Source organism: Typopeltis vanoorti, chromosome 11, assembly GCF_054136105.1.
Source record: "Typopeltis vanoorti isolate ZY-2024b chromosome 11, IOZ_Tvanoo_1.0, whole genome shotgun sequence".
NCBI lineage: Eukaryota > Metazoa > Arthropoda > Arachnida > Uropygi > Thelyphonidae > Typopeltis > Typopeltis vanoorti.
In genome coordinates, this window is record NC_143559.1 from 38,721,708 (window position 1) to 38,742,281 (window position 20,574).

General features: G+C 36.4%; 1 protein-coding gene across 1 annotated transcript in view; it reads left to right on the plus strand.

The window, feature by feature from the left end:
• The first annotated feature begins 424 nt into the window (after nt 1-424).
• The window catches only part of LOC150101451 (amino acid transporter heavy chain SLC3A1-like), a 37,719-nt gene continuing 17,569 nt past the window's right edge, over nt 425-20,574 (plus strand). The window contains exons 1-3 of the mRNA XM_090400798.1: nt 425-895; nt 7,844-7,858; nt 18,395-19,024. Coding sequence (XP_090256924.1) covers nt 440-895; nt 7,844-7,858; nt 18,395-19,024 — 1,101 coding nt within the window. The 5' untranslated portion in view covers nt 425-439. The remainder of the gene's footprint in view (nt 896-7,843; nt 7,859-18,394; nt 19,025-20,574) is intronic.

Consider the following 20,574-nt stretch of genomic DNA (forward strand, 5'->3'; position numbering starts at 1 on the left):
CGGTACTCTGCTACTGAATGAACACTCAGACGGACCGGACGATAGAAAACTTCGCAACAGCTACTTCAGCGACATGACTGGAGTCGGCAGGTTTTTGAAAGCAACTGCGGGCATTCACAAGTCAAAATCTTCATCCGTACGTTTATTGGACATTCCAGAATCCTCGGTGAACAGCGTCGTCAGTTCATTCACCGACAGTGACGTCGAGGTGGAGCCGGAGTGTTCAACGCACCTGCTCCAAAAGGAACAACAAAGTCCAGCGAAACCCACCAAGCCTGCTCAGTGCTTCCATTCGTCCCCGACCAAACCCCTCATTCACCATCCGGCAGAAAATCAGCGCGCTCCCGATCATTATCCTACCCACGTGTCATTCTTACGTTGGAACTGGCCGGCGATCCGTCTCGGGTGTTTAGTGACTGTGTTTTCGTCTCTCATCGGCATGACCTGCGTTGTAGTCGGTATGTTACTCGCCGGACCTTTGACTTGTGACCCTCCGCGAGAATGGTGGCAAGGTACGGTTATGTACGAAATATTTCCAGCCTCTTTTCAAGACACCGATGGGGACGGTTTCGGAGACTTGAATGGCGTTGTTCAACGCCTCGATTACATCCGCGATCTTAACATCAATGTGATACGACTCAACTCCATATTTAGTGCTCTAGATTATCCTCTGGAGTACGAACATGTCATTGATTTCACCAACGTCGATCCTCATCTGGGAAGAATGGATCACTTCGAGTATTTACTCAAAGAACTACACTCGAGGAATATGTTTGTGGTGATTGACATGAATCCTACGGTGACCAGTGATCAGCATTCTTGGGCAGCACATTGGCTTCTGCACAGACCGGGCCAATACGAAAATTTTTATGTTAATGTCACCGATAACTTTTGGGTAAGTAAATTGTGTTAATAGATACTTCTTTTATCCTATTTACGATCATGCATTTCCATTCTTCTCTAGTGCAATAACCTCTCCACAGCGCGACGCGATATTTGTCTTTCAGCTGGTTCGAGATTAGAACCAGCTGAAAGACAAATATCTTGTTAAAACAAGAAAGCCCTTTATAAGAGTTATGGCGAAGATGAGTTAACCCGTTTCGCACGAAAGTGGCAGTTTTTTTGGTCAGAAAATGGACCCTTAATATAGACAAACAGGCCGAAGAACACACTCGAAACAAATCTGAGATTTCTGTGTGTGTACCACGATAAAAACAATAGCTTCGTAACAACATAGAAAAGAAAATTTGGAAAAAAATCCCAGTAATTCCTGCAACAACAAAGAAAAAAAAATATCAAATAGGTTTTTACTATTTTTAATTCTCAAACTGAAACACGTAGATTATAATTATAAATGCCGGTTGTTATTTTCGGCATTTTTATCCAATAGAGAATAATTTCCATTTTTTTTTTTTTTTTTTAGATTACGGGTAATCAATATTCCTCTAAGCGATCTACTCCATCACATCCTTCATCACGCGGCTTCTTTTCCCCCCCTTCAATGAAGGATGGAAGATTGATATGATGCACCGCACGAGACGATAATGGAAGTGTATTAAACTTATCGCTATTCTTGTTAAACCCGTAAACGATTACTTGAAAGGTATTTTGATGACAGCATGCGATTAAAGTGGGTCAGTGGAAGTATTTTTTTATTCAAAAAGAGAATTTTAAAAGTCTAAGATCATTTATGATTACTGTTATGAACAAAAAGGTAGGCTGCGTATATTATCGTATAATCATTTATGACGATAATTTTCGATTGTTGTGATGACTAATACGTTACCATGGTTACACGTGAGATCGAAATTTTTTAAAATTATTTTATTTCATCGCATTTTAATTTGTCTTGAATTTTATCACGACAATTTTTAAATTAAATTATTTAATTTTTGTTTGTTATCTCTTCAATATACTTGTCCGACAACCGCTCGTCAATCAACTGGTTGAACAATCGGCTACCGTACGACATCGCACACTTCAAGCACGGGTAATACCAACCATATGCGTAAACGCGCGGCATCATTAGCGTTCCTTTCGCCTCGAGCCGAATTCCCGTGGTACCCATTACGAATGTCACCGTGCGGACTTGAACTTGACTCGATTAGGATTCGTCGCAGCATAATATTAACGGAAAGGAATTTAAAGGCAGACACTCTCTGACTCTTCTCCTTTTCACTTTTAAAAGATTCTCCCCTGGAAACTACATTTGGACTTCCCATTAGGTAAGAAGATATCTTCCTGCCTTCTCGAGAAGTACGCAAATATCTGCCTGATATTTATGGTCTGGAAAGGAGATTGGGAGTGGGGGGAGGAGGAACTGAATTCAAATATGTACTCAGTTCAACTATTTTTTTCGGTACAATATTATTTGCATTTCAAAGCACATCAGGAATAGTGAAAATAATAATTCTGTATGACAGTTTTCTTTTATATCACATATCATGGATGTAACTTCATGCGCACGCGCGCACTGATTTTACGCGTCTTATTACTAAAATTTATTTAATTTCTCTAAGAAATAATAGTGCAACGTATATTTTACTAAAAATTCCTAAGTATTAATATTCTTTTGTTAGTCCTACAAAAAAGAGTATAAACCTTTTAAATTTCTCATATTATAATAATCTGTAAGTTTCATAAATCCGAATACTGAGAATTGAAGCCGCGATGATCCATGGTAACTGATGGCAATGCTATAAGCCAAAGCAGTTTTAACTGAGGCTCGGCATTGCCGTTACCCTGGGACGTTGAGTTTCGCTCTCTTGGGTTTCTTACGAAATTTTGCTCCCGATAAGGGGGGGAGACTTAGATTTCGGGGGGGGATTTCCCTGAGAGGGCATTTTGAGTTTCCGGGGAGGGTGTTCTCCGGTGAAGTCGGTGGATGCTTTTTCCCTGGATTGGAATATGAGCGGTTAAGTTCGGTGGTGGGGAAGCCCGTCACTGAGTGGAGCCAACACCGAGTTGGATGGTCTTTCGGCCACTATGGAGTGGTCTAGGGATCGCCCTAATTTTTAGAGTTGCCTTTACTTTAATATCAGCCAATGAAGTTTTAACTGAGGCTCGGCTATTGCTGTTACTCAGCCATGACCAGAGCTTATAGCTAAATAACACCCCATCCACATATTTCCTTCAATCAGATGAAGGGATAAAGAGTCATGGACTCGGTCCATCTTCCACCCCCCCCCCCAAAAAAAAAATACGTAGCGTCATGAAAAGTTGAAGAAAAATATGATTAAGGAGACCCAGGGAAACGGATGGCAATGCTGTAGCCCAGGTCTGTCCAACCTTAGGTAATCCGAGGTCCGCATCTCAATACGTATCTAGTAATTTGGTGAGCAGCAGCGACATAACCTCGAAAGCTGAACAAACGAACAACGCTAATTGCGCGCTCACGTTCATCGTGAGTGCCTGGAGCATGCGTGTTGGAACAAAACAGTGTAAGAACGCTTCTTTGACACATCTAATATTTGAAAAACACGTGGGTATATAGTGATGTAAAAACACCAAATAAAATTACCAACATCGAGATTATCGATTAGTGTGAGAATTAAAATATCTAATACGCATTCGATTCAAATTGTTTTATTTTATTTTTTTTTCGCTCGCGAAAATCAAAACCCGCAAGTGGCCCGCCGGCTGTGCTTTGGACAGCCCTCCTGTAGCCAAGGAGGTTTTAACTGAGGCTCGGCTATTGCCGTTACCGCCATAACTAGAGCTTTTAGCTCAATAGTATCCCATCCACACAGATTTTCTTCATTCAGACGAAGGGATAAAGAGTCAAGGACTCAGTCCATCTCCCAGAAAAAAAAAAAAAAAAAAAAAAAACGGAGTGTCATGTAAACACTTTTTCCCCATCAACCACACAGTTCTTCAGGAAAACTGTACGTTTTATACAATACAATTTCTGTTTCCCACATAAGATGCAAAATAGTAGCTCAATAGATTTCAATGTCTTTCTGTTGGAAAGAACTGTCTCAAATCCTCGTATTTTCGGAGCGAAAACTGGGCGAAACATAAGAGTATTCGTAAGCGTAAAACAGGTACGATTCATATAACATGCAAACCCTCTGTGAAACACCTCAATTTATAGACATACTGGCTGCATAACTTGAGTTGCGCAGTGAAATCTAAACAACGCACAACCCAATTCTCTAGTAAATATCACTTGTCGAAGTAATAAGAACTGTTTGGTATTACAAACGATATTAAACTGAGTAGAATACTGACTTCGTTGAATTGTTTCTCTAACCACACTAAATCGCCCAGTTATTAAAAAAATAAATAAAAAAATCTCGCGCTGCTTCGTTCCTGGAAGTCTTCCAAGCAATATTAAAGCACCGAATGATGCCTATTTTCCTGTAAACATTTGATAAGAAGATGAGCATAATCAGTCTTTTCTAAATTAGAATTTGAATGACAAAAGTGAACATATTTGTTAAGACATCTTCGATTTTGAATGTGTTAGTAGGTGACGCTACCATTGTAAAAAAAAAAAAAAGTTTAAATCCATTATTCATAAGTGTTGGCAACACCTTCTTCAGTTATATTTCTATTTTCTCTCCAACTTGTGTTTGGTTTGTAAACAAACATTTGTGTTCGTAAACTTCTGAATTATTTGAAAATTTTTGTTGCCGTGCAGAGTTTTCGCATTTCATTAGTACCCTTTGTGTTCGAAGAATTTGACGGCCGAAATGTTATTTCGGAATGACTGACATTATTTCAGAAAGGTGATTCGATTTCGATTTACGTGCACAAATTCCAAACACGTATCAGGATTTCATAGGAAGTGCTACACTTTTTTTTTCCTCGTTTATCTCCTCGATGTTGGCCTTTAGAATTACAAATAAATAAAAATAGATTTTTTTTTATCTTCCATAAAACTTTAAACGATAAATAAAATTGGTTAGGTATGTTCTAAAATGAGTGTGTGTGCAACCGGCCTATTGTTTCAACAGTTCCTGTGTTAGTAAAGACAAAAAAAAAATTCCTAAGTCATTTTATAATTAGCATCACGGCTATTTACATCTTTTAATATGTAAATCCCCCAGAAGCATTCTTCTCAATGATTTCATTGTGTTAAAACCCTTATTATAGGTTCTTTGCATAGGGAGTCTTCCTTCCCCCCCTCACTTGGCCACCCCAGGCAGGCTGATTTAATCAAACACCGCACTATTACATTTCTTTCTTTATCATTATTTTTTAAATGGCGAGCATCTGAAATACGGAGAATCGCCTATTTCATTTTTGACGAGTAAACTCTTACGTGCTCCTTAGTAGACAAGCAAAACTTACTGTTGCCATAGGAGGAGAATATTAATTTCACATTTGTCTTAATGAACAGACATCTTTTTATTATATTGCACGGCAATTAATGTTATTTAAGTAATAGAAGTTTTTAAACTATTAATTGTCCACATAGTTCGGTGAACTCAAAGGCTAAAGTGAGGAAATCCTACGACTGACCCATCATTGTACAGAAATGAAAATGACAACTGTGTGTCTCTTAAATAAACTAAAACTGTAAATACTGCAGTTCAAGGATAAACTGCGATAGTCGAGTGATTAGACGGATTTGTGCCCAAATTTTTGTTATATGAAATACTAACTAATAGCTTACATTACGTGCAGAAAGTAGTTATAGAGTTCACCAATGAAATTATTAATTCATTGGTGAATTGTTTCTCTAAGGAAGTGTTTCTCAAAGTGTGGTACGCGTACCACAATTTTCGACTATGCATCATTAACGCATGGAATCATTATATTTCTCAACAAATAGTGCAATTAGAGACACCTGGGATAAAAACGGCACTTACTAATGAATCACATCTCCCCCTCAATAGAAACTGCTGTATAGACTCAAGCAAAACTATATGTTGCCGGTGCAATATATGGTTTTGCTTGACAGCACCCCTTCGTGAACGTGTTAAAACTAAGAAATATATAGTCAATGTGTTTCAGATATTATAGAATTTGGTTTAACAGAATTAACATTTCAACTCAACTGTTGAAATGCTAATTTGTCTTTGGTCCGCGCGATCTTTTGTTAATACCGCGCCAATCATATGCACTTCTTCATAGCTTCTTTACGTATCTCAAGTTTTATAAATTACTGGTAATTTTTGCTTGAAATAATGGGAAAGAAGATGAAGCTATTTGGGTAAATGACTTTGACGATGTACGCAAGGAAAACTGTTCTCGATGCCAAAAGTAGCGACAGGGAGTACGAGCTTCTTGGTAAGTCCCACCATTTTCACACCATTTTTTTCATTAAACTTTAGTTTCCGAAAATCCCCGCATATATCTCGCACCACAATTTTTAGCTTTAATTTTGGAAAAAAGTGAGAGTTATATTCGAGTAAATGCTTTAATTTTTTAAGCATGGATCATTGGTTAAAGGTTGGATTTATAAAACCCCCAAAAGAGAGCAATATAGCAAATACAAGTAGCTGTAAGCAACAAGAAAACGTTGATATTGCATCTGGATCAAATTAAATTGATACCGGTGTGTCGTCTGACATCTCTAGAGAACCAACTAGGAAGAAGATGGAAAATCTTCGTAAGTATGATATAAATTACTTGAAATGTGGATTTTCATGGACGGGAAATGAAGAGGAACCTATTCCAAATTTTGTTCTATTAAAATAAATCATACTTTTTGTTTACATGAACATAAATTCAAATAAAATACACATTTACAATGAAATATACTTTATTTATTATTTGATAAGGGGGTACTTGGTAATAATGAAAATTTAAGAAGGAGTACGCGGATATCTGAAGTTTGAGAAACACTGCTCTAAGGACTCAGATAGAAATATGCCCCTGATAATTAATCATCGCTTGATATAAATACGACATGTTGTAGATTAAAAATGCTCTCTGGCGAGTATGCCACTTATATGCGTCATGGACTACAACAATGTTAAAGTTAGAATTATTTATGCATTCTTTCTATGTAACATAAGACTTTACAAGCAGTTCATAGCATCCTCACCTACAATAATTACCGTATATATATCAAGTTAAAATAAATAAAATTTCTTAGCCAGTCCACAGTACCAATATACTTTAGATGCACAATCCCCGGTGGGTGGTAGACAATAAAAAAAATAAAGTCGCTGGTTTGAAACTAATTTCTCTTTCAAATGAATCTTAGTTCTGCACTTAGTTTGCCAGTGGAAAACCAAGCGCCAAACTTGGTTTGCCACTCGGTGCAAAGGTTGGCTCCTGATCTTTTGAAAGCCAATTCATAATTAAGAACGAATTGCCCTTTTAAGGGAGGAATGGATCGAAATACGTAAGCATTCAGTAGAAAGTCTACCCAGGAGAGTGACGTTGTAATCCTGCAAGATGAACTAAAGTTTGTGAAACACGCAGTTGTCCCATACTTTTGCAGCATGGTGTATATGGAACACAAGATAATCAGCCTTACAATAGCTCGCAAAAGAAACAATTTTTTTAGCTTAAACTACGTAGAAAAATATCAAGATCAAAGGAATCTAAATCACTTTCCTTATTATTCAGTCATACGAATATCTAATTAATATACTAATGGTAACGTATGTTCTGAATAAAAATCCTGCTTTAAGAAAACCTGTTTAAAATTTATGATGTACAGTTGTGATGACTATCCTCAAATGAAAAATAAATAAATAAAAACCCCATTCTTACCAAACAACACAAGTTCAGTCACTCACCTAAATGCTATTAGAAATAAAACTATGATGTACGAGTGAAAGAGAAAAAGGCTGACCTCTCCATTAATGGTTCAGATTTCTCTGTCGTTGCAGAAAAATAGATTATCCCTACTTACTAATGAAGACGTGTGTTGGTTCTGTAGATGTCCAATTTCCTGGTCGTTCACCCTTTTAAGAAAAACATCTATTCACTTTAACAAAATGCTAGACAACAATCTATTTTAAAACAGCGTCAAATGTCAAACAGAACTTTTAAATCAAGTCCAATAACGGATATAAAATCATGAATCGTTGAAGGAGAAACACGTCTCAGACAAAGGATACTACGCAAGTAATCCTTAAAAACACCAAGTTAAAGCAGCCTAAAAAAAATTTAAAAAAGGATGCAAAAGCTAGTTAAGCTTGAGAAAAATTTGAATTCATAAACCTAAAACATCTGTATACTATCACTTTTCGGTGTCTTCTTGCTCTGATCATGACTGCTGCTAAAATTAATCTCCTTCCTCAATTGCATTTTCGGGATATTCTATAGTCCCTATCACCACCTTCGGGTGAAACGTCTACCGTTTAGCTCGACGCCATAATTTTAATACTCAAAAGTGTTAAAAAAAATATGCGTTGACCTATAAGAAACCTACGCATCCCTAAATAACCTTCGAGTCTGTATATTTAAAGATTTCTTTAAATAGACACCTTACGGAAGTATTCCAAACTTCATATCTTTTTGCTTCACAGAAAATTCCCAATGGAATTTGTACCAAAGCACATGAAATATCATCTAAATATTCTGATAATAGAAGGACCATTTCGTGGGAGACAATATCATTGACGAGGTTTCTCATAAAGAGACCCGACTTACCAAAGACGTCAGCAACAACAAAAAGGTTTTGCTGAACAGGAAGTCAAGACTTATCAGAATGATGAGGCAAAATGAAGTTTATATTGAAGATTCGTAAATATATTTCGCACAAGAACTTTCGAAATGACCTGCACAAATATATTTTGTGCTGTTTCTACTGCTTGGAAGACGTTCGCTATTATACGTCCAAGAAAATTTATTAAAAGCCTTCCTATCTTAAAAGCAAATATTCCCGTTATTCAATGAATGTTTAAAAGCATAAACTATAAATGGAAATATCGAAGTCATTAACAGCCTCCGAGTTTGTACGCCTTCAAACTTATTAGAATTCTAATTAAAAGCCACAGGATTTACACCACAGATATTTAATGGTGCCTTAGAGATATAAAGATGAGCAATGACATATTCGCATTGGAGGGTTATATTAGAGAATCTTTCTGTTACTGTCGGTAGCGAACACTAACTTAAAATTCGTGTATTGCAATCGATTCTTTCGGACCAGTGGCGATTCGCAGTGTACAGCTTAAGATATATAGAAGAAGAGGGCCGTAGCGAGAAATAAAACTTAATGGCATCGTTAAGATAGGAAGTAAAGCACACCATACACTGGATTTAGTGGTAATATAATCCTTGGCTACATTTTACGATCGGGTATTTATGTCAGGAATTATGAACAGACTGCCATAATATAGGATCTGATATATTGCAACGTTACTTTGCTCCGTTGATTCTATCGTGAAAATTTATAATAAATATAAGTAAGTTTGTTTAGGATCGTCTTCATTTAAGTTATAAAATGTAATTCATCCATGAAGTGGGCCACAGTTTTATAGACTTAATTTACTGATTAGACTCGACCAACCAACGTAGACAAGTATTGCCTTCTGTTGCCTTCTGCTTCGATGATCAGAATTCCCAAAATGCGTTGCATGTTACATTACAAACCGGTGAAAAATTATGGAATACGTTTTTACATAAAGCAGCATTATTTAATTCTAATTAAAGTGTATTAATTCATCATAGGATTTCTTCTTTATTATGTTCAGTTTTTAGATTATTGGGCAAAAATACTATTTCTTTTTATACTTTCGTTAAGTTAATATAGTTAATAAAATTGGTACATTAATTTTTTTACTTTGTTTTTCTGTAGTTATGAGTATTTTTATGTACTCGAAAATTCATAATTAAAAAATATGAAATATTAACATTACTATTAAACCTAAATGGAACTTTAATATATTTTAAATCTTGATATCTTGCACCAATTGATTCCTAATCACGTGATTTGTAAATTTTTTGCATTGAATTATATAACTTAACCGTTTATTGCTAATTTATCAACAAACTAATAACGCAGATATTGCATTCTTAACGTTTGTAGAAGCCTTAATGTCTAAAAGCCAACGTTTTATGGGGAAAATTACTAATATACAATTTTTATTGTAAATAAACTTTTAAAATAAAAATAGTTTTGTATATATAAAGACAGTGATATTTTAATGAATAACTAATGACGTTTAATATTAAATATAATTTATCGAATACAGTATTCACACCTCTTTGAGATTTCAAATAAATAAATTGAAATAAGGAAAACGGACGTTGAAGGAACAAAGTTGGAACAAGATTCTTCTCTTCGCTCCAAGTAAAGCATCAACATTTTCTTGTTAATTCTAACCAACCAAGGAGAGATAGTGGAATGTAATTACCAAAGACTACTTAATCCACATCGAAACTTGATGAGCTAAGGAGGCTGCGCTGTGATGAAAAGAGAATGAAATGTTAAAGACGCGTGTGTTTCAGCAAGTGTAGAGTGCCATTCACAGATCAATCGATACAACGGGATTAACATCTCAACTGTCCACCTCCTTTGTCCTGTTCTGCACGAAATGGACGAACAAATGCTCAGAGGTAATCATTCTAACCGAACTCTGACATACAAAACAGAATCTCTCGTAAATCATCTACAAAAATAAAAGTAATTGACAATAAATGGTGTGTAAACTATAACAAAAAAAAAAGGATGAAAGTCATCATTTTTATTAAAGATAAATTCAGTTTAAGTTAATTTTATTTTACGGAGGAATAACGATAAAGTCGAATGAACTCGTACATCTATTGGACGCTTACCCATAACCGTACTATGAAATATTCAAGGTCTGAATTAGATTTAATTTTGTTTATTTTAATTATTACATCATCATCATAAATTCTGAACTTGTAATATATTGATCTTTAATTGACCATGATTGATAAACATCTAACACCAACAAGTTTCGCCGAGGGGACTGTTCGGCTTCTTCAGGGCTTATAAAAGGTAAGAGAAAAAAAACTCAAAGTGGCTAGTACAGAGAAAATGGAGTAATTTAATGTTTAATTTACACGATAGTGCTACTTTCAATTCAAGGTCAGTATATTATAATTTAATTATATGTTTGAATGACAAAATATAACCTAAACAATGTTCAGAATTACTATTAATTTATATCGAACACAAGTGGTTGAGAATATTACAGTACACTAGTGTGACATGCGGAGAAGTTAAAAGAAAGAAGGATCTTTGATAATTTTCTTACATCTATATATTTGTGGAGCGGCTTCCATACCAATGTGAAAGTTGTTTGAAGTTCTCTGAGAGAAGGGGCTGTTATTGGTCCATGGTATCCTTTTCTCTATTTCGTCATGAATTTTGGTACACGTCCCAAGCGTCAAAACGGTAAAGTTGGACGAATTTAAAAGATTCCTGCAGTATATTATGCGTACAGGATGAGAAGTAGTGTAGTATACTGAATGGAAAAGGAACAAAAATTTGGAGGAGTAGGAGGCTATGAATAGCATATGTTTGTGCCAGGTAAAGCTGGAGATGCAAGTTCCCAAGAAGTTGGATTTTGACAGGTGTAAGAAGTTGAAGTGAGATAGTTCTTACCATTCTTCACTGTAATAAATATCAGTGCTTACATTGGTTGTAGAAGATCTTGAAGCCTGAATCCGAAGTGTGGAAACATCCAGCATGTCAAGTAAAGAACGTTAAAGAGGCCAGAAATCGACGGAATCAATGCTAGTCGTCGCGGATTAAGTGATGGGACGCAGGTGGTGAAGAAGCTGGCTGTGATACGCAGTTAATAATAGCAAATTATGTGCATAATACTCACTTGCGTGCACTTGCTTAATCCATTAACTTTATCAGTAAATAAGACAGATAATAACCGTGAAATAATCACAAATTCTGTTAAGTACAAAAATGTACCAGATACTGTTACACGCTCATTTTATCCACTAAAATTTGCCTGATTACCATCTAATTCTAAAGGCCTCAGATGTTGTGGAAGAGAATTATATTTCTGTATTTTATTAGCAGCTCTTTCTAAATTAAACAAATCGTCAAAGAAAATGTTTTGTAAGGATTCACATTTATTGCAAGGTTATTGGAATCAACTTAATAATCTGCCTTGCTACTCGACTCAAGTTGCGTCAAAATAAGACCACGCAAAAAGAAAAACGAATAATTGCTTCGAATTTGATACATCATTAGTTACTTCCTTTACTGTTATTAATTCACTTCCGGTTTCTACTCTAAGAAACAATTCTTAAATCCTAAGTATGTATTTCGGATTATAAATATTCGACCAGTGATATGCACGCCTTTTACTGTTTATAGTGCAAACGACTTTGCATTATAGACGGGTTATTTTTGAACAAAATACATAATATTCTTGGTCTCTTGATATAAACAAGCAAAACTTATTGTTCCTATGGAAACATAACGCTGGTTGTTTTAAATTAGGACCAAAGAAGCCAGTGATGTAAGCCTAGTGTATTATCTATTGACTGCGTGTTCTTGTGGCATGTTTGCCAGATGATGCCACAGTTTACAGCGAGGATAACCAAATATCTAAATAGGATTAAGCCTTCCTTAGTCATGATAGTACCGCATTCACTAACTTAAGTTCAATACTTAAGCTAATTTTCAAAATTTGTTGCGATAAATACAACTGTCCGCTTCTTCTCCCCACCCGCAACACACGAAATAATCCAGTCAATATCGCAATTTGTTTGCTTACTAAATCGAGTTATTCTCGGTAATCGCATTTATTTTTCTGATGAATAAAATCCTATCCTAACAGACCTGACTAAGCTTTCTCTTACGGCCTTCAAGAGCAATATTGAAGGATAATTGAAACAGTTTACGAAGTGTTTATTATCACGCCACAGGCACTTGACGCAAAAGGATTACCAGTGGAGCAGACAGCCAAGTTCACTGCGCCTGGTTGATTTTGAACTTAACTAAATTCCTCTTTTTTGTGATTCAATGCCTTGACGTTATATCAAAGTAATTTAATCCGTGCGGTTGGATGTATTTACAAAAGTTTCCGACGTACATGTAGTAGCTACGTTTCCATTTTAATTTCATCCCTTATCTTCGCATCAAGTAACGTTAATAGTTATCGTAATAAGAATTTTATAAAATTATTAATAAAAATTTATTTAGAACTAAGTATTAAGAATAAAGATGAATACTCATTTCGAATATTATAATTAGTATAATTATATTCATTCGTGGTTTGCATCTTTAACTAATATATTAACACAGTAGATTAACACGTAATATATTAACACGTATTTACGACTTAATTTGCTGCTGGAAAACATGAGCTGCACTGTAAATAAGTTTTAATTAAATTGAAAATAAATGAAAGGCGAGGCAATTATAACAGTTCGCTGAATTCGGCGTAAGCTCCAGACTAATTCTCTGTCTCTGTGAATGCTGAGTCCCAGGGACATTTTAACGGAAATATGAATACAAGATTTTGTAATGCGCAACTTAATTCTTGGATTTAAAAACAATGTTCATTTAGTTATCATTTACACTAATTAAAATATTTTATTATAGTCCTTATAAGGACTGGTTTAAAGGGGCGAAGCAAGAATGCTTTTCATCTTCCCCGTTATCTGTAGCGGTAGGGATAAGGTGTTATTGAGCTATTTAATAAGCTCTGATCATGGCAAGAGGGTAACAGCAATAGCCGAGCCTCAGTTAGAACTTCATTGGCTACAGCATTGCCATCCATTACTCTCCAAGGGTATTAATCACCGTATCTCACGGCCCAAAATATTTTATTGTCGGTTGCACTTCATTATAATAGAAATTTTATATTAGATGAAAATGGGTGTCTAATGTATTTGAGCTTGTTTTCCTATTCTGAGTAAATTACAGTGGTCTTAACTTAGATTTTCATATACACAGTGTTGGGATTAATGTGGTTAAAATATAGCCATTGGTAGCAGAATTGCATTGAAAAAAAAAATGTGGAATGTTGAATGTGTTTCTAAAATATTAAGTTATTAAAACTTCGAGATACAAAAATATTTGCTTATTTCCTGTCTAGTGAATTGTTGACACTAAAGAAATGTCTGTGTTTTATGTTCCATGGAGTCGTTTTCAACTCCTGGTGATTCTATGAACATACACTCTCCATTCTAATCTGTCATATTTTCAGAATTTCCAGGCGCACTCCAGTTGCTTCTTTAACTCCATCCACTCATCTAATTCTTGGTCTTCCTCTTCTTCTGCTTCCATCAACTTTAGCAAGCATCATCATCTTCTCCAGACTGTCATTTGCTCGCATAATATACCCGAAGTATGACAATTTTTGCTTGATGATCATAACTTCGAGGAAACAATATGGCTTTATTCTGTCTATCACTGATTTATTGGTTTGCTTTGCAGTCCATGATAGTTTTATTAAGCATCTCCAAACCCATAATTCAAATGCAGCCATCTTTCTTCTTTCACTCTTTCTCAAGGTCCAACTTTTGCATCCATACAGTACCATAGGGAATGCCATTGCTTTCACGATTCTAATTTTTGTTGCGAGGCTAATATATTTAAAGATCTTGGTTAAATTTATCATTGCTTTCTTTCCGAGTAATAATCCTCTAATTTCTTCAGGACAGTAACCATTTTTATCAATTCGGTATCCTAGGAGCACAAAATTGTTAAATGCTTCTCATTAAGTTCACATGTTGCCATAACTTTTGTCTTTTTGAGGTTAACAAAACCTCAAAAAGACAAAATTAACAAAAATTAACAAAACCATATTTATAGCACTTTCTTCTTTAACTTTCATAATAAGTTCCTCCAAATCTTCTTTGCATTCTGCTAGCAAGGTGGTATCATCTGCACACCTCAAAGTATTAATATTTCTTCCACCAATTTTAATTCCAACTGAAGACTCCTCCAGCCCTGCCATTCTTAAAATGTATTTGCTGTACAAGTTAAACAGGTACGGAGATAAAATACATCCTTGTCACACTCCTTTACCTTTTGTGAAATACTTAGTTTATCCAAGATCTGGTCGGACAGTAACTTCTTGTTCATAATAAAGATTCCTCAGAAGGATAATGAAATGTTCTGGGACTCCCATTGTTCTTAACACATTCCACAGTTTCAAGTGATCTACAGAGTCAAAAGCCTTGCTATAGTCAAGGAAACAAAGGTAGACATTCTTATGATATTGCTGTGCTCTTTCTATTATCCATCTCACATTGGCGATTTGATCTCTGGTTCCTCTGCCTTTTCGAAATCCTGCCTGTTCATCTGGCATTTCTCTCATTATTAATGGTTCCAGTCTTTTTTGAATGATCTTAAGTAAGACTTTACTTGTATGAGAAATCAGTGCTATAATTCTGTACGTTTTGCACTCTCTTGCATCGCCTTTCTTCAATAAAGCTATATAAACTGATTCGTTCCATTACCTAGGCCATGTAGTTGTGATCCAAAGAAATATCTACTCCACAACATCCAGTTATTAATTTTTTTTGGGGGGGGGGATAGATGGGTGAAGCAAGAATGCTTTTCATATTCCCCGTTATCCGTAGAAGAAAATGTATGGATGGGGTGTAATGAGCTATAAGCTCAGATCATGGCAGAAGGATAACAGCAATAGCCGAGCCTCAGTTAAAACTTCATTGACTACAGCATTGCTCCATTACCCTCCCAGGGTACCCATTTTAGTTGCCTCCTATGGCATGCATGGGCTCTAGTGGGATTTTTAAGTAAAGCCACCTCTAAAAATTAAGACTATCCCCCGGACCACTCCCCACGAGTAGCCGAAAGACCGTCCAACTCAGCGTTGGTTCCACTCAGTGATGGGCACCCCCGCCACTGAGCAGCATCGCTCATATTCCAGGAAAAAGCGTCCACCGACAAGGCCCCTCACGGGCCACGCCGGAGAACACCCTTCCCTAGAGACGCAAAATGCTCTCTGGGGCAACCCCCCCCTTTCACTAAGAGCAAAATTCCGGAAGAGGTCTGAGAGAGCGAAACCTGCGTCCATTTTAGTCGCCTCTTACGACATGCATGGGTTACAGTGGGCTATTCTTATCCCGGCCACCACACGGTGACAGTTATTTATTTCTAGTAAACGAAAGTATACAGTAGATGAATTTAATTATTTGGTGTGTGAATACCATGCTAATTATAATATAAATAAAAAATTCTTTTAAACAGTATAATTTAAAACTTTGTCATGTTCATTATGAATACTAAGTTCATAAATAATCGGCGTGAAATGAATATAAAACCAACATCGATGGCATCGATTACTAAATCTCATTATACTATTTATTGCGTGCTCTCACACTCGGCTATCTTTTAAAAACTTATCTATAGAATGACGTAGAGCAATGCCTCTTGGCCTGTGAGACGAGACAGCTACTACTAGTATTTTTTTAAAGTTAGTTAGGGGTGTTAACGTTATCACATTAAGATCAATTTTTTTAAATCTCAAATCAATCTTTGATATAAAAAATTATAAGGAAAACAAGGATAAAAATTTATAATATAAATTTTGAACTACTTAAAACGTCATGCACAAATTAGTAATATCTTTTCCTTGGAGTTAAAAAGAAGAAAAAAAAATTGTCAAATGTCAAAGGCGAAGAAGCTTTTGCCCAGAGAGGGGGTTTTCTGTCATCATTCCCGAGTCTGAGCTGGAAAGTCGACAGGTGGTTGGAGTGCACTCTCCTGCCCACTAGGGATTTGTAGTAAGAAAATACTCATGTCAAGCGCCCATTGCATTACACTTTGGGAATCCCTAGCAATGAATAGAAAGTAGTTGGAAGTGTTTACTCAGTAAAGATGCATTTTCGATTTTTTTTTCTGTGTGTACTTTAAGAAGAGGCCAACTTGTATTGGCCTCCTATAGACAGCCATGTTATTGATTTATATACGGAGGTTCTTCTGATTGAGAGCTTGGCAAACTGACATGCACTATTTTTTTTTAAAGCTTCTTTCCTGTAGAATCTCCTAAACATACAGAATAGGCGAGTATATTTAATGTATGTCCAAGTTATGTTAACATAGTAGTTGTATTTTGATTCAATGGGATGTTCCCACCCTCCTCCAGGCTGTGATATTAGAACGACGTGTATGATACTTCGCAAAAGATTTCTCTATCACGTCTCAAACCAAATAATACATTCGCTGACATGGAGTAACTGATGCTTGCCAGCACGTTTTTTTTTTTTTTTTGAAGGAAATTTTCATCAGCCAGTTTGATATTGCCATCCTACTTATTATAAGGCCTGATATGGCTCGGAAAGTTCAAATCTTAGTCCCTAAAGCTAGTTTTTTCGGCAGATAGTGTAGCCCTTAGTGCTTTAAAAATAGATTAAAACAAATTTTGTGTGTGGGGGGGGGTATCATAAAGATGCTACTTTTGCTTTTAACAAATAATCCCAGATTTCCCAACAAGATTTTTTTCTTAATTTTTAAATAAGCAGACTGTATTCTTCCTTGGTCGAACCACATAATCTCTGGTCTGTACTGAGCAAACAACAAAAGTTGAATTTTCTACACGTGACAATTTTGTTTATTTCAGAGAACTATTATGCTTCCATATTTCCCTATCATTAAGAGATGAATAGAGTGTCATAAATTATGTTGGTTTGCCAAGGAGTTTTTACTTGGTATTAACATACGTACGACTATTTCCGCTCTCGAATCCAAATTATATAGCACACATGCAGACGTTGCTTCAACTTATAGGGAAAAAGTGGATCTTTATAAAACTTTAATTCTGGTGTGGGGTAGGTGGATAGCGCGCCGAAATTCACAGGCCAGTCAAATTATGACCAATGGCTGATTACCTATCCCTTGTCGCTGATCAGGCACGCCTCCTCCCCTTCTTGGTGGCTAAGAGATGGGATGGGAAGTATACGAACTATTACAACAATATTCGGTAGTCACAATATGCCTGTACTTTATATACAAAACGTTCCTCTGTTGATAGAGATGAATGCCATGTAATGTTTCCATGGCAACCAACGTTCCACCTTGAATAACGTGCAAGATCATAACGACAATGTTATAATCTTGCACGTTACAAACTAGTTTACGAAAATCAGATCAATGAATAACTTCATTCTCCTACATTCAGATTAAGTCCTTAAAATATTAAGATATTCGTTTGATCACTGACGCCATCGCTATACACACTCAGTGATCCATTTTTCATCATACATTGTTCAATTTCTGATGTCTTTTATACAAATATTTTCTTTAGTTCGTTGCAACAATGAACTATTGTTAAGCATAGAACAAGCAAACGTGCTCATGCAATAATTGTTAGGAAATTTTGAAATGTGTGATGGTGTTTAATTCAATTGTTTGTATTAAGAGCTCCTGACAAAAGCCACGTGCCCAGGACTAAGGAGGAAGCTCAGAAGTTAATTATGATAGAATGTAGTGCATTTTACAGCCACATTTCATAGACTTATATTTTAAAATTCTATGAATTCGATGACAATACAATTTTTATTATTTCTTTTGCAGGACGAACCCCCACTTGAATCCCCGGACACTTACGAGAACAAAGACTGGACTGTTCCTCACAGAACTTTCGGCAGCCAATTGTTCCTCAACTGGTCCAACCCTTTGGTCCAAGAAGAAATGAAACAAGTGTTGAAGTTCTGGTTGGACAAAGGAGTGGACGGGTTCTACATGAAGCACGTGGAACAGTTACACTTGTCGGACGACGAAGAGATGGCCGTCATCATTGGCCAGTGGCGCAGTGTATTGAACAACTTCAGCGTGGGATCGCATCGGCGAGTGATGATGACCTCTCACTCGTTTCTGGGATACTTGAAGTCGCGTGATTCTCCGTTGATGGGGTCGGTGTTTGCGAACTTTGACCTTTTGGATGTGAGACTTAACGTGCGGATTAATCGAACGGAAGACATCGAAAGTCAACTTTTGGAAGCGGACTCGTGGAATCGAGTGCCTCACATGCCGTGGATATCGTGGCACGTGGGGAGTGTGGAGACTGCGCGAATAGCCACGAGACTGGATGAAAAGTACAGCGTTGGTGCCATATTTCTGCTCATGATGTTGCCCGGGACTGTGTCGCTATTTTACGGAGATGAAATCGGACTAAGGGATTCTTATGATGTCTTCTCCGGAAAGGTATTTAAAATTATATAGTTTAATATAGTTATTTAACAAACCTGAGCCTATAGAGACGAAGATGGATAGACAGATTGTTGACAGCTACGAGTTCTTGTCTAAAATCAAACAAGGAAGGTCAATGAACTCAGACAAGAACTTGTGGCTATCAAAAGTAATTTTTTTTTTATCTCACATTCGCTAATAACGCTCAATTTCTCGAAATTGTTTCTATAACGGATGTATTGAGTTATTATACAGGCAGAATATAAACAGCAATACATATTCCTGACTAAAGCCATTCGCAATTTAAAATCTCGATCTACAAAACTGAGTTAAGTGCTTAGTGTAGATACTTCAGCCAACAGAAAATTCTTTCGACCTAGATCAATGATAAACAACCCACGGTCCACCGACTTCTACGTATGTGTCCCAACCAAGTCGTTTTTCTTGACCAGCAGCTAATTTTAGAGATGCGTATTTATTTACTAAATTTGGCTCAGTAGCAACTCTCTTAACAGAGTTTTTTGTTAAACAATACTTAGTAATTCTACTTGAAAAGGTTGTCAATTGATGTAATATCATTTGACATAATGCGAACTGTTAAACCCACACTATTTGCTACCGCGCACACGTGGCCCGTTTTAACATTGATCACCAGTTGACCTAAATTTTTACAGTTAAGTTAGCATTCCGAATGCAGCCATACTATTGTAATATTAATATGTATAAGAAGGGGAGGAGGGGGGGGAGTGTCCTTGGCGGAAAACGCATCCCATCGTGTAGTTTCTCAGTTTGTATAGAGACGATAGTGACTCACAGGATGGAAGCATGCTTATAACGGACTTCATAGAAAAACTAATTCAGTCCATGTTATCCAAAATATATCGCCCTACCACCACTACCTTTATGGCATCTTTGTAATAAACTTAAATACATGTGCTTAGATAGCACATGTATTTAAACAATTTGGTTGGTATTAAGGCAAAAGTAAGACTTTAAGCCCGTGTATTATATTTTGAGTGTGTTCTCCGGCAGGTTTGTATTTGAGGAGAAATAAGAAACCGGGTTTCCCGCAGAGGGGAAATCTCTTCTACCTCCGTAACACCATGTAGCAAGCAACTGGTTTTTTTATCGATCCCGGTTGTAATATAACACGATTTCAATTCGAGTGGAATTAAGGCTTGGAATTTTAGTCAGTGGAATTTTCCATTACAATTCAAAGAATATTTGAGATTAGCACGCACTATTACGGATTGAAGAGCGCTTGAAACAAAAACGCCAAAATCTCAAATCTTGTATTCCAGCAGGCGATGCCATGTTCTTGAGTCCTTTCCCAATGTAAGCAGTCAAAGTACATCTTTTGAAATGATTTGGTATTCTTTCTCTTAAGAAGTCGGCGCCAACGGGTCGCTGAACAACAAATCGCAATGCGGGGGGAGACAAAACATGGACGTTGGGGGGGGGGGTCCATCAATACTCATCATCATGACACTAATTACGGGTATAGACCATATTGGTCTGTTCCGGTCTTAATATCCATCCAATATCCTTTTTTGAGGTCTACCCTG